Genomic DNA, 13,660 nt, shown 5'->3' with positions numbered 1-13,660 from the left:
CTAATAATTGGACAAAAACAATAATTTTTCCTCACGTAATAACCTAGAATACTGTCTTACACTTGATGGCTGCTCTGTCAAGTCTTCGTCGTCAGTTAGGAACCTGTGTGTGTGTGTGTGTGTGTGTGTGTCACATGACACACATGACTGATGTTACAGTCAAACATCATTACAATTTCCCCAGAACTGACATATTTCATCTTAAATCAAGACAAAAACTGAAGTTTTGCATGAAGACGTCTTTAGGGCCATTAACATTTTTGCACTATAACATAATGAAACATTTAGACCCATATTAGGGAAGCTTGTTCTCGCCACAGAATGAAAAATAAAAAAGGTAATTGCAACTTTTTATCTCACGATTCTGACATTTTATCTCAGAAATGCGTGATATATACTTACAATTGCGTGTTATAAAGTCAGAATTGTGTTATAAAGTCAGAATTGGGAAGTGGTTTCAGTCCCATTTCGAGTTTATTTCTCGCAATTGCAAGTTTATATCACGCAATTCTGACTTTTTATAACACGCAATTGCGACTTTACATCACACAATTCTGACTTTATAAAATGCAATTCTGACTTTATAAAATGCAATTCTGACTTTATAACAGGCAATTCTGACATTGTAACACGCAATTGTGAGTTTATATCACGCAATTCTGACACACACACACAAGGGTTTATTGTTACTAATTCTATAATAATAATAAAAAAAATTAAATAACAGAGAAAAATTATATCAGGACAGGATGATTGGTCCTAAAAACAGGCTTTATCCCAGACAGCAACATAGTGTCGGCCCAGATCTGGCACGCGTAGAATCCACATGAGGCCCGGATCTGGGCCGGATCTGGTCTGACACTAGCTGTGTCCCAATGTGAAGGCTGCATCCTCCGAAGGCCGCGGACTTCGAAGGATGCAGAAGATGCAGCCTATTCGTCCTTCGAAGGACGCACCTTGTAGCCTTCATAGGATTTCCTAATTGCGCATCCAGGTGTTCCCGATTACCGCTCCATGGCGCCAAGCAACAGTGCGAGACGGAGCTGCCATCCTGATCATTCATTTGCTATAATTGAGTAAACAGCTATGGAGCCAGAATTGACCATTGTCATTTTTATGTTTTATATTTGACTGAGGATGTTAAATACATGAATTTTCTAAACGACATTTAGGCCACTTGTCTTTAAAGTAAAATTTTTAGGAGGAAAAAGCTCAGTATAATAGAATAAGCAAAAAAAGACTTCACATATAAAAAAGAAATATAACACAAACACAAGATGAAGTTATATAAAAATAAAACATTCATAAATTATTTTATGATTATTACTGTCTTCAGTGAACTCAACGCAAATGATAATAATATTATTATTATTAGCCTACATTTAGACTACATATTTAGAAGGCGGTTTTATCCAAAAAAGGAACAAAGAAATTTGTCAAATGTCTGTCATAATACAGGGCTAAGATTATCACAAATAAACACAAGATTTTGACGCAAATGTGTGTGGGAGTGTGAGCGCGCACTGCACGGCACGGAGGCGCGGCCGCGAACACTTGCATTTTCCCATCAACAGTGGAAACAACTTAAAAAATACTCTATAATTTCTGGTCATACAGAAAAGAATAATACATCATTCGCAACTACTTTTATTTGTCCAAACTCACATAACAAGAAAACGTTGTGCTTTTGTAAAATAAAATAAAACAATCAGTCGCGCTTTCATGATCTCCGTGAACTGGAGCGCGTCTCATAAATGAACTGAAACAAAATATACCTTGCCTAAAGCTTGAAATGTTCACTTTTAAACGAACAATTAAAATGCCTCGTTATTTATTCAGACACATTTATTATCATTAGCCTATAAATCATGGTTCCAGAGACATGGCTCTTCTCATTCAGCATTGCGGGAAAAATATAATTTCCAGGTTCTAATCTGGCCTTAGAAAACCAGTAAAATCGACATTTGTCCCATAGTAATTTGTGAATATTTTAAATGTTTAATAAAGGGGCAAAAAGTCTTCTTTTTTTGCGCAGCATTTGTGTAGCCTACAGTTCAAATTTTGGTGTTCAACTTTGGCTTTTAAAAATACAACAACCTTTCATTTTTAGTTTTTCAATTACGGGTTAAAAAAAAGAAAAACAAATGGACGCAAAAGTAGGCTACCTTATATTATTAAATATTTAAAATAATGTATTTGTTGAAAGGTTTGATAGTCAATCAAAATACTAGTAAAATCAAAGACTTTAATCTAAAAAACTATCACTAAACTATCTTTAGTTTAATAGTCTGTGACTCTGTGTAAATTTGCATCCATTCGTTTTTAATTTTTTTAACCCGTAATTGAAAAACGAAAAATGAACGGTTTTAAAAGGCATAGTTGAACACCAACATTTGAATTTGAACTGTAGGCTACACACCAAATGCTGCACCAAAAATGCTGTCGTCACCGGCGCGCAATGAATTATGGGGTAGGATCAGGGTAGGATAGGCCACTAAGTGTCCATTTATGTATCCTTCCTTTCACGGGGAAACGAAGGGTGCATTTGGCGTCGCTTTTGAATCAGGGTAGCCTTCGTCACGCCGCAATGACGCAACCGGCCTTCGAATACGGCCTTCGAAGGATGCGGAATTGAATTGGGACAGCCTTCATCGCTAGGGATGGGAATCGAAAACCGGTTCCACTCGAGAACCGGTTCTAAATTTTACGATCCATCGATATTGTATGCCCTCGACGTTAACGAGTCCTCTTATCGATGCTCCTGCTCTGTCCCTTTTGTCCTTTATCAAGCACCATAGCACCGCGTCCAAAGCTAATCTTTGTCCTGCAAAGTCTTATTTGATCAGTGAGTAAAATTGTCTCTCTCTGGTAATGTAGATGAACCGCTGCGCTTGTGACAGGGCGCATGTTAAACTGATCGAGCAGAAAGAGAGAGAGAGAGAGAGAGCGAGAGAGCCCCGGTCGCGCGCACGCACTCTCTCTCTTCGGAGCAAGGCGAAAGTAGGCTTTACTGTCTCAAAACTAAGCGCTGTCTTCCTCTCTCCCTCGCACATATTAATCAAAATAAACGACACGATGGTAAGGTAGGGAGACTAAAGTTTTTTGTGGAGCATTCGGAGATTTGTTTTTCCTGAATTGCCGCTGGGTGTGAATTGTGCTAAAATACGTTGCCTTATCTTCTCTGAAAAGTGTTCCGCACATTCAGCTGACATAATCACACTTCAAATAAACGAAAAAAACGATCCAGTGATGAAATGTTTTCTGTGATGACACACATCTTGTGGGATGTCCCAACTGCCGGGATAATCACACAACGAGCACACGTCCGATAATGACACGTCCAATTCGCGAACTAATTACTCATTTGAACCGATTCGTTTTAATGAATGGTTAAAACAACTGATCTGTCCAACACTGAACTCACGGGGCGTTTAATCGGTGTATAACTAATCGGTAACACTTTACAATAAGGTTCCATTTATTACATAAAAAGTACAGTTTGCTTAGTCAAGTGTAAGCTTTAAAACAAATAAAACAACTTGTTTTTTCCCCCGAAAAAGACTACTTTTTCCCTCACAGTGCTATCAGGAATCGATAAGAGAATCGTTAAAGAATTGGATCGATAAGCAGAATCGTTAGTGGCATTGATATTGATAAAATCTTATCAATTCCCATCCCTATTCATCGCGCCGCGGTGATGCAATCGGCCTTCAAATGCGTCCTTCCAAGATGCAGCCTTTGAATTGGGACAGCCTTCGTCGCGCCGCTGTGACGCAATCGGCCTTCAAATGCGGCCTTCGGAGGACGCAGCCTTCACATTGGGACACAGCTACTATGTTGCCGTCTGTGATTACTGGAAAAATAATCACAGTCGGGAAAAATCTAAGATAATGTCAGTAAATTATGGAGTGCAGCAAGGCTCTGTATTAGGCCCTCTGCTATTTTCAATATATATGCTTGGTAATATTATAAGACAAAATGGAATTAGTTATAGAAGGCTGTAAACAGTGGTTAAAGTGAATAAGCATCGACACTGACTTGTATATAGGCATGGCGATGTGCTCCATGAAGCTGATCTGGAGTTCAGGGATATAGGCCTTCTCTCTGTCCATCATCTCACTGGGTCTGTTTCCCATCGCCTTCTCCTACAAAAACACAATCATTTACGCCTGTGAAGACACGACTAAACGCCTGTCAAGAGACGACTAAACGCCTGTGAAGACACGACTAAACGCCTGTGAAGAGACGACTCGACGCCTGTGAAGAGACGACTAAACGCCTGTGAAGAGACGACTAAACGCCTGTGAAGAGACGACTAAACGCCTGTGAAGAGACGACTAGACGCCTGTGAAGAGACGATTCGACGCCTGTGAAGAGACGACTAAACGCCTGTGAAGAGACGACTAAACGCCTGTGAAGACACGACTAAACGCCTGTGAAGAGACGACTAAACGCCTGTGAAGACACGACTAAACGCCTGTGAAGAGACGACTCGACGCCTGTGAAGAGACGACTAAACGCCTGTGAAGAGACGACTAAACGCCTGTGAAGAGACGACTAAACGCCTGTGAAGAGACGACTAAACGCCTGTGAAGAGACGACTAAACGCCTGTGAAGAGACGACTAAACGCCTGTGAAGAGACGACTCGACGCCTGTGAAGAGACGACTAAACGCCTGTGAAGAGACGACTAAACGCCTGTGAAGAGACGACTAAACGCCTGTGAAGAGACGACTAAACGCCTGTGAAGAGACGACTAGACGCCTGTGAAGAGACGATTCGACGCCTGTGAAGACACGACTAAACGCCTGTGAAGAGACGACTAAACGCCTGTGAAGAGACGACTAAACGCCTGTGAAGAGACGACTAAACGCCTGTGAAGAGACGACTAAACGCCTGTGAAGACACGACTAAACGCCTGTGAAGAGACGACTAAACGCCTGTGAAGAGACGACTAAACGCCTGTGAAGAGACGATTCGACGCCTGTGAAGAGACGACTAAACGCCTGTGAAGAGACGACTCGACGCCAAATTCTGACTCTTCCATCTGAATGTCTCAACAGAAATCGAGACTCATCAGACCAGGCAACATTTTTCCAGTCTTCAACTGTCCAATTTTGGTGAGCCTCTTTTTGTAGAGGCTCACCAAAAATTGTAGCCTCTTTTTCCTATTTGTAGTGGAGATGAGTGGTACCCGGTGGGGTCTTCTGCTGTTGTAGCCCATCCGCCTCAAGGTTGTGCGTGTTGTGGCTTCACATATGCTTTGCTGCATACCTCGGTTGTAACGAGTGGTTATTTCAGTCAAAGTTGCTCTTCTATCAGCTTGAATCAGTCGGCCCATTCTCCTCTGACCTCTAGCATCAACAAGGCATTTTCGCCCACAGGACTGCCGCATACTGGATGTTTTTCCCTTTTCACACCATTCTTTGTAAACCCTAGAAATGGTTGTGCGTGAAAATCCCAGTAACTGAGCAGATTGTGAAATACTCAGACCGGCCCGTCTGGCACCAACAACCATGCCACGCTCAAAATTGCTTAAATCACCTTTCTTTCCCATTCTGACATTCAGTTTGGAGTTCAGGAGATTGTCTTGACCAGGACCATACCCCTAAATGCATTGAAGCAACTGCCATGTGATTGGTTGATTAGATAATTGCATTAATGAGAAATTGAACAGGTGTTCCTAACAATCCTTTAGGTGAGTGTATAATAAAACTAACACACACAACACATGTCCAGACCTGTTCCTCTCTCGCTCTCCACTGTCGCAGCTTCTCTGAGAGAGAAAATACATATTTTTTTCCAATAAATATTAATATTAAAAAATAAAATACTATAAAATACATTTCAGAGAAAGTTTTTCTCAATCTTTTCCACTGGCCAAATAGTATTTTTAATTGCTTTATATTTTTAATGGAAACAGAAAGGCCTTATAGAGCATATTCCTCTCAGATCAGGAGTTCTGCTATTATCATGCGCTAAACACACATTAACACTGCATGACTCAGGAAAAGTGTTCAAAAGCAGCGCATCCACTACTAATATTACTATTTATTAGAATATAAACGTATAGTAAAAGCGCTGTAAGTGCAGCTGACTCTCTTGTGTGCAGGGCCGTTCGGGCACACGTGTGTGTGTGTGTGTGTGTGTGTGTGTGTGTGTGTGTGTGTGTGTGTGAAGTTGACGGACTCTCTTGTGTGCAGGGCCGTTCGGGCACGCGTGTGTGTGTGTGTGTGTGTGTGTGTGTGTGTGTGTGTGTGTGTGTGTGTGTGTGTGAGTGAAGTTGACGGACTCTCTTGTGTGCAGGGCCGTTCGGGCACACGGTGAAGCAGTATTCTCCGGACGGGAAGCTCCTGCCGGTTCTGGGTTCCCCCGGGAAAGCCGGATCTTCTCTCAGTCCGCTGCAGTTCGACCAGCCGGCAGAGATCTTCATCCACAGCTCCGGAGAAATCTACATCGTGGACGGAGACGGCGGCCTGAACAACCGGCTGATCAAACTCTCTCCAGGTGAGAATCATGAGGAGTGTGTGTGTGTGTGCGTGTGTGTTTGTGTATATGTTTGTTATATATTGTTATTTAATAAACTTGTTTAAAACAAACTATTCACGTGAAAAAAATCCTCAGTTGCACAGATCCAGTTAAAAAACATGATGCCTTTATAAGATCTGAATAAAAGTCAAAGAATCCCGTTTATCACACAATATTGTACAGTATAAATGCTGACGAGGTTAAGTCAATATCCTGATTATGTTTCTGTTTCTGAGGAGATTCTGTGAAGGTTTTCTTTATTTAAGCAGCTCATAAAACACTTATAATCAGGGTTCTAAATTAACACCCGCCAACCCGCCAAATGCGGGTTAAAATTCATTTTGCCGGCTGTTAATAAAAACTTACTAGCCAGTTTGGCCGGTGATGCATAAGGTTCTGTTCTCGGTCATTTATCCCCCTGGCAGTACTTCCTACATTTCCCATAAACACTGTGCCGTAATGCTACGTGATGACGTTTCATACGCCCATTGGCTGCGCGCAGTTTGCAGTGAAACCAGCGCGAGAAATGATCATGGAAACAAACGGAGCGTACGCGTCCGTCCACCAGAAAACACAAGGAAGATGAAGAACGAGCCAGAGCAGGGAGCAGACTGAAAGAGGAGGGAGCTAGTAAAGTAGCTAAAGTAAAAAGTTAAGATTAAACTAAATGCGGCGGTGGTTGGGACAGACTTCTGGGTTTAAATTTAAATGTCGTTTAACGAGAGATAGCCTACGTTATTTTTTTTAAGTTTAAGGTTTTTGTCATTATTTCTTACAAGCTTATACATTAGGCAATAGCCTATACACAACAAGCTTACTATATATCTTAAGGTTTTCTTTTAGTTGAAAACATTAAACAATATGTGTAAACAAAATATATAAACAACAAAAGCATTTAAGCTCAGGCAGCGCAAACGGGGAAAAAAAGAAGAAAAAAGAAAGAAGCAGACTGCGCAGTTATCGTACAGAACGTAGTCAGCATACTCCAGTCAGCATAATGATTATCGTGTTTATATTGTTTCACGTTCATGTTGAGAAAAACAATAATATCCACATGCTCGAGTGAGAAAACGCGCTGCGCTGACACACAAGCGTTGCAGAGACGCGTGCGCGCGTGTGTGTGTGTGTGTGTGTGGAAAGTGAAGTAACAGCACTTTGCGTTTTCTGTTCTTAAACCTGTCTCCCTCAACGAAACTTAAAGGAAGCATATGTCAAAATCATTTTGCTACCAGAAGATATCGGGGTACAGCTGCTGACCTGCAGTCGTTAATGCAGTGATGGACAGCTGCTTCCTCAGTCGACTGCTGTTTCTTTGGATTTCATGTGATTTCTCATTGTGGTGGTGATATTATGATACTAATAATAATTAATAATTGATTAAACGTAATTCCATTTTGTAATAGGCTATCATTTTCATCTAAGTAATTCCAAACTTCGCGAGGCAGACAACGACATTATGTGATCAAAAACACAATCCACTTGTTAAATGCTCCACCCAGTGCATTTAATTATAACTGCAAAAAAAATTTGAAGAAAAAAAGTATGAGTATTAGTATTTTATTTTTTTAATAATAATTACAGAGCGAAAATTCGAATATTCGTGCACATCCCTAATATAGATAGATCCCAAACTTGAAATGAAATGTTTGCACTTTCTGTCTTGTATTGTACTTTATATGTGTTTTTCATGCCAACAATGTTAATAAAATTATCAAATGCATTCAGTGGCACTCATAATTTCTCTTATTTTCACCGGAAAAAATTTGGCTAGTGGAAATTCTAAATGGCTGGTAACTTTAGAAAGTTACCATCCACATTGGCTGGTGATCAAAAAAGTTAATTTAGAACCCTGCTTATAATGCTCATGAAGGAACGATCTCTAATCACTGCATTAGGGTTGTGTTTGAATAGCAAACTGTAAATGTAGATTCATGCAGCACAATTTGTTTTTCTGGTCCTTGAACACATTGGACTTTAGAGAGAAGTCACAAATACGCCTAACCATCTTCCAGAGCTCTGATTGGCTGCTGGAGTTGTCATCCTGGTTAAATGTGAGGAAGATATTGTAACGTTCTCAGGCAAGGACGAGACGGTTTTGATAACAAAGGGTGTTTATTAGAGGCTGTTGTCGGCCACAGCCCACGCCATACACACCCGACTTATAAGAGAACCGCACTTGAACCCGCGAGGCGCTCTTCTCCCCTCCTCCTCCCCAGATTTCCCCATCACTCTCACAAGGGGTGGAGCCTCTTTCCATATTCAACTTGACAACGAATCAATCGAATCACATAAAACGAATAAAGTAAAACATTAACATTAAATGCATCCTTATTTGTAACAGAACAGCATTTTGAACACGTTACACTACCCCCCTCTAACTGAAGTCCTCGACCCCGAGGACAAAGTCTCTAAATCTGACTGGGGTTCTCCTCTCCCTCCTAGGACGCCCCCTGAGGAGCATGTGATTTTTGACTCCAGGTGCCGCTTCCTCTGAGCCTTGCGAATGATCACCCTGAGGGATGTCGGGCATCAGTGTCACCTGCTGACCACTACTGGCCATATCAGCTGGTCCAATTAACCCCTCTGACCCCCTTTGAGTCTCACTGTTTTGTGAAGGAAGTACTGTGACACCCTCTGGTGTCGCGGTGCCCCGGTAAGGGGCCAGCCTATCACGATGCAGTACCACTTTGCGCCCCCGAGAAGGCAACTGCACTCGATACACCACCTCCCCCAGCTTGTCCAATATCGGGCATAGTCCCACCCAGTGGCTATCCAGCTTAGGGCACCTTCCTCTCTTCCTAACTGGGTTGTAAACCCAAACTAGCTCTCCGACCCCCAAAGTTGCACCCCCGAGCATACAGGTCATACGCTCTTTTTTGCCGCACCCCTGCGGTCACCAGCTGCCTCCTGGCATATGCATGGGCAGAGTCCAAGCGGTCCTGGAGCTGTCTAGCATATTCGGGTCCAGCTGGAACAGGAGGGGCATCAGGGGGCCGCCCAAAGGCCAACTCTGCAGGGGTTCTAATCTCCCTACCCAACATGAGCAGGGCTGGTGTGCATGAAGTAGAGTCCTGAATAGCAGAGCGACATGCCATTAAGACCAGTGGCAGATGGGTGTCCCAATCGTGCTGATGAGTTGATGTTAAAATGGACAACTGTTCAGCTAGTGTCCTGTTGAATCGCTCCACGAGCCCGTCGCTTTGGGGATGGAGTGGGGTGGTGCGGGTCTTGTTGATTCCCAAACGATCACACATGGAAGAGAATACCTTGGACTCAAAGTTTCTGCCTTGATCACTATGGATACACTGGGGGACCCCAAACCTACTAAACATGCCCTCCACCAAGACATTGGCAACAGTCTCAGCCTCCTGGTTAGGCAGTGCGAAGGCCTCAGGCCATTTCGTAAAGTAATCCATAGCAGTCAAGACAAAGCGATTTCCCTGTGTGGTGCAAGGAAATGGCCCCATGACATCCACCCCCACCCGCTGCATCGGCTCCCCCACCAGAAACTGCTGCAGTTGGGCCCTAGACTTCCCCTGCGGCCCTTTGCGTGCTGTACAAAGATCGCAACGCCTGCAGAAGTCCTCTACATCACGCCTCAGGCGTCCCCAGTAGAAGGCCTGACGCAGACACCGAAGTGTTTTCGTCACCCCAAAATGGCCAGACCCGGCAAAGCCATGCATAGCCTTCAACACTGCCTCTTGCATGTCCCCAGGCACCACGACTTGCCATATTTTTTTCTCCTGTCGCTGGCACCACCCATGCTCGCTGGAGGACCCCCTCTGTCAACCGTAGACACTTGAACTTGGCCCACAATCCCTTGGTGAATGAGGAGAGGGCTGCTACCTCCTCCCATGGTGGTCGTTGCTGTGCCTCTACCCAGAGGATCACAGGCTGTAGGTCTGGTTCTCTGCCCATTGAGTGATATCCACCTCCTGTAGCTCCCGACAGACCGGCTCAGGCCCATTGCTACCATCCACTTTCTGGCTAAGCTCCCACTCTCTGGCTTCTCTGCGCTCACAATACCTGCATTCCTGCATACTACATGGACGTCTCGACAGGGCGTCTGCATTACCATGCCGTTCCCCTGCACGATGCGTAATGGTGAACTCATAACTCTGCAATTCCTCGATCCAACGAGCCACCTGGCCCTCTGGTTCCTTGAAAGTCATCAACCACTGCAAGGAGGCATGGTCAGAGCGTATGGTGAAGTGCCGACCGCACAAGTAGTACTTAAAGTGCCTGATGGCAGAGATTGTGGCCAACAGCTCTCGTCGTGTGACACAATACCTCTTTTCAGCTTTGTTTAGCACCTTGCTGAAATATGCTACCACTTTTTCTCTGTCTTGCCACACTTGGGACAAAACAGCCCCTATTCCATCCCCACTTGCATCTGTATCAAGAAAGAAGGGCAGTTGGGGATCGGGAGGTGCCAGAATGGGCGCGCACACCAGGGCTTGCTTCAGAGTATCAAAAGCCTTTTGACAGCACTCTGACCAGACAAAGCACTGATCCTTCTTCAGGAGCTTGTATAAGGGGGCAGCAATACAAGAAAAACCCCATACAAACTTCCTGTAATAGGATGCCAGACCCAAGAAGCTTTTTAACTCCTTCTGACTCACCGGGATAGGCCACTCCCGTACAGTTCTGACCTTGTCTTCCGCTGTGCCAATCCCCTTACTGTCAATGTGATGCCCCAAGAAGGTCACCTCTCTGCTTAACAGCCGGCATTTATTGTGATGTAATTTCAGACCCGCTGCTCTGATTTTCTCCAGCACCACCCTCAGGGCTGTGATAGCTGAATGGAATGAGCTCCCATGTGCCAGTATGTCGTCCAAAAACACCAGACACTGCTGCCGCGGAATGCCTTCCAGTACCCTCTCCATTAGGCGCTCAAATGTGGCAGGGGCATTGCAAAGACCAAAACATAGGACTTTAAATTGCCACAGACCTCTTCCCGTGCAAAAAGCCGTCTTGGGTCGAGCTTCTGGCTTCAGAGGCACTTGCCAGTACCCACTCCTCAAGTCCAATGATGAAAACCAGCAAGAGCCAGCCACCAGATCCAAGCAATCATCCACGCGTGGGAGAGGGTACGAGTCTTTCCGTGTCACTGCATTGAGCCTCCGGTAATCGACACAAAAGCGCCACTCCCCCCCTTTCTTTGGGACCATGACCACCGGGGATGCCCAGGGGCTTTCAGAAGGCTCTATTATACCCGCACGCTGCATCTTTACCAACGCCTGCTCTGCCGCCTCCTGCCGACCTAAGGGCATACGTCTGGGCCGCTGACGTATGGGCGTTGCATCCCCGGTGTTGATGTCGTGTTGCACCAGGGAAGTCTGACCCAGGTCCTCGTCATCACAGGAAAAACAGTCCTGGAATTCCACTAACAGCTGCCACAACTGTCCTTGTTGCTGCGTATCCAGGTCATTGGAGCTCCGTTGTGCTATCTCCCGCAGAGCCTGCCTTATTTCTCCCTCTCCCCTTGAAACAGACTCAGGCCAATTGTGCAGTAACAGGGGCTCTTGCTGGGACGCACTGGGTGACACTGCGCAGTGTGAACCATCTCCATCATTGAGGTTACATGCCCAGGAACCTATAGTCAGCCCATCTGTTTGACAAGCTCCTGGTGGCCTCATCCTCACTACCTGACCATTGCCGAAACTCAATGTGGCCTTGGACAGATCTAACTGACAGCCATGGTCCCTCAAAAAGTCCAAACCCAAGATACAGCTGTCCTGTACATTAGCTATCCACACCAGATGCTGCATATTCACGCCCCCCACAGTGAGTGTCAACAGCCCCCTCCCTATCATCGGTGCCAGCTCACCGGTCACTGTGCAGAGTTGAACTGCTGTGTCTTCTAACCGTGTTCCCTCCGGCACCACCTCTGGACGAACCACAGTAACTGTAGACCCTGTGTCTACTAGGGCCGTGCATTCCACTCCCTCAATGCAAATGGGAATATGGCAAAAATCTGATATGGCTGTCCTTCCCACCACCACCACCCCATGTTCTTTAGTCCCGTTGTTCATGCTGGGCCTGTCTGCGTGTTCCAATGACGAGCGGGACATGGGCTTGGGGGTCTGCAGCGTCCCGCCTACTGCGCCCCCCTCCTGTTTCCCGAATTCCTAGCCAGCATAGGGCATTCCTTAACCAGATGTCCCGGCTGACCACACCCCCAGCAAAGGCGGGCCTGTGTCTGCTGTGTCTGCCTCCTGGGCGGAGGCAACGCCAATCCACGAATCATCTCCGTAATCTCCTCCAGCCACTCAGGTTTTGGTGAAGCCATGTCACCCCCTCCTGCTGCCCTGATGGTGGGGGAGGGGTCCGTTGCTGACCCCCGCATTGCTGCCTCAACCGCCATTTCCCTCTCCAGTGCCAACTCCAAGGCTTCGGCCAAATCACGTGGGAGTGCAAGCTGTGTATGTATGCGCAGCTCCACTGGGGAAAGAGCTCTGATGAACTGATCACGGGCCAGCTCGCTCTGCACTGATGGAGGAATATGTGCATATGCTCGCCTTGCTACGGATTCAATATCGTTGGCCAGAACCCGCAGTGGTTCTCCCGGAATTCTTTGACGGCTGTGTAATTCAGACCGGAGAAGCTCAGACCGGAAACACTGTCCAAAGCGGCGTCTCAATGCACCGACCAATGCACCATAATCAGCCCTCTCACTAGTATCAAGCAACAACAGACACGAAAGTGCATCATCTGTCAAGCAAAGAGCGAGTTGAAGGGCTTTCTGCTCCTCCGACCAAGCATATGCATGAGCTAATAGTTCAAATTGGGCATGAAAAGCCTCCCAATCCGATTTGCCGGCGTATTTTGGCGTTTTGATTCCAGCCGGCATATTCAATTCATGGGCGCCGCCATTATTGTTTACCTTTTGTCCCCTCACATCACGCGAGATCGACGCGCCGGCGTCTGACGTCATGGCGTTCGGCCGCGGCTGGTAATGGCGGCTCATGACGTTCGGCAGCGGCGGGTAATGGCGGCTCACTTTCTCGCCCACAGCCTCGGCTTCACACGGCTCCTGCTTTACCGAATTTGCCTTTAAATGACTGGAGACCGGCAAGGTGTGCACACCAAACATATTCGCCGACCCAGCTCCAGCATAGCCGTCATCTTCC

The 13,660-nt window shown here is 45.6% G+C and overlaps 1 protein-coding gene across 1 annotated transcript in view; it reads left to right on the top strand.

The window, feature by feature from the left end:
• Positions 1 to 13,660, top strand: part of LOC130073536 (NHL repeat-containing protein 3-like) — a 114,405-nt gene that overhangs the window by 17,262 nt on the left and 83,483 nt on the right. The window contains exon 2 of the mRNA XM_056239006.1: positions 6,306 to 6,506. Coding sequence (XP_056094981.1) covers positions 6,306 to 6,506 — 201 coding nt within the window. The remainder of the gene's footprint in view (positions 1 to 6,305; positions 6,507 to 13,660) is intronic.

The sequence above is a fragment of the Rhinichthys klamathensis genome, unplaced genomic scaffold, assembly GCF_029890125.1.
Source record: "Rhinichthys klamathensis goyatoka isolate OS25496 unplaced genomic scaffold, OSU_Roscu_1.1 h1tg000550l_1, whole genome shotgun sequence".
Taxonomy (NCBI): Eukaryota; Metazoa; Chordata; class Actinopteri; order Cypriniformes; family Leuciscidae; genus Rhinichthys; species Rhinichthys klamathensis.
This window is presented reverse-complemented; position numbering and strand designations above follow the sequence as displayed.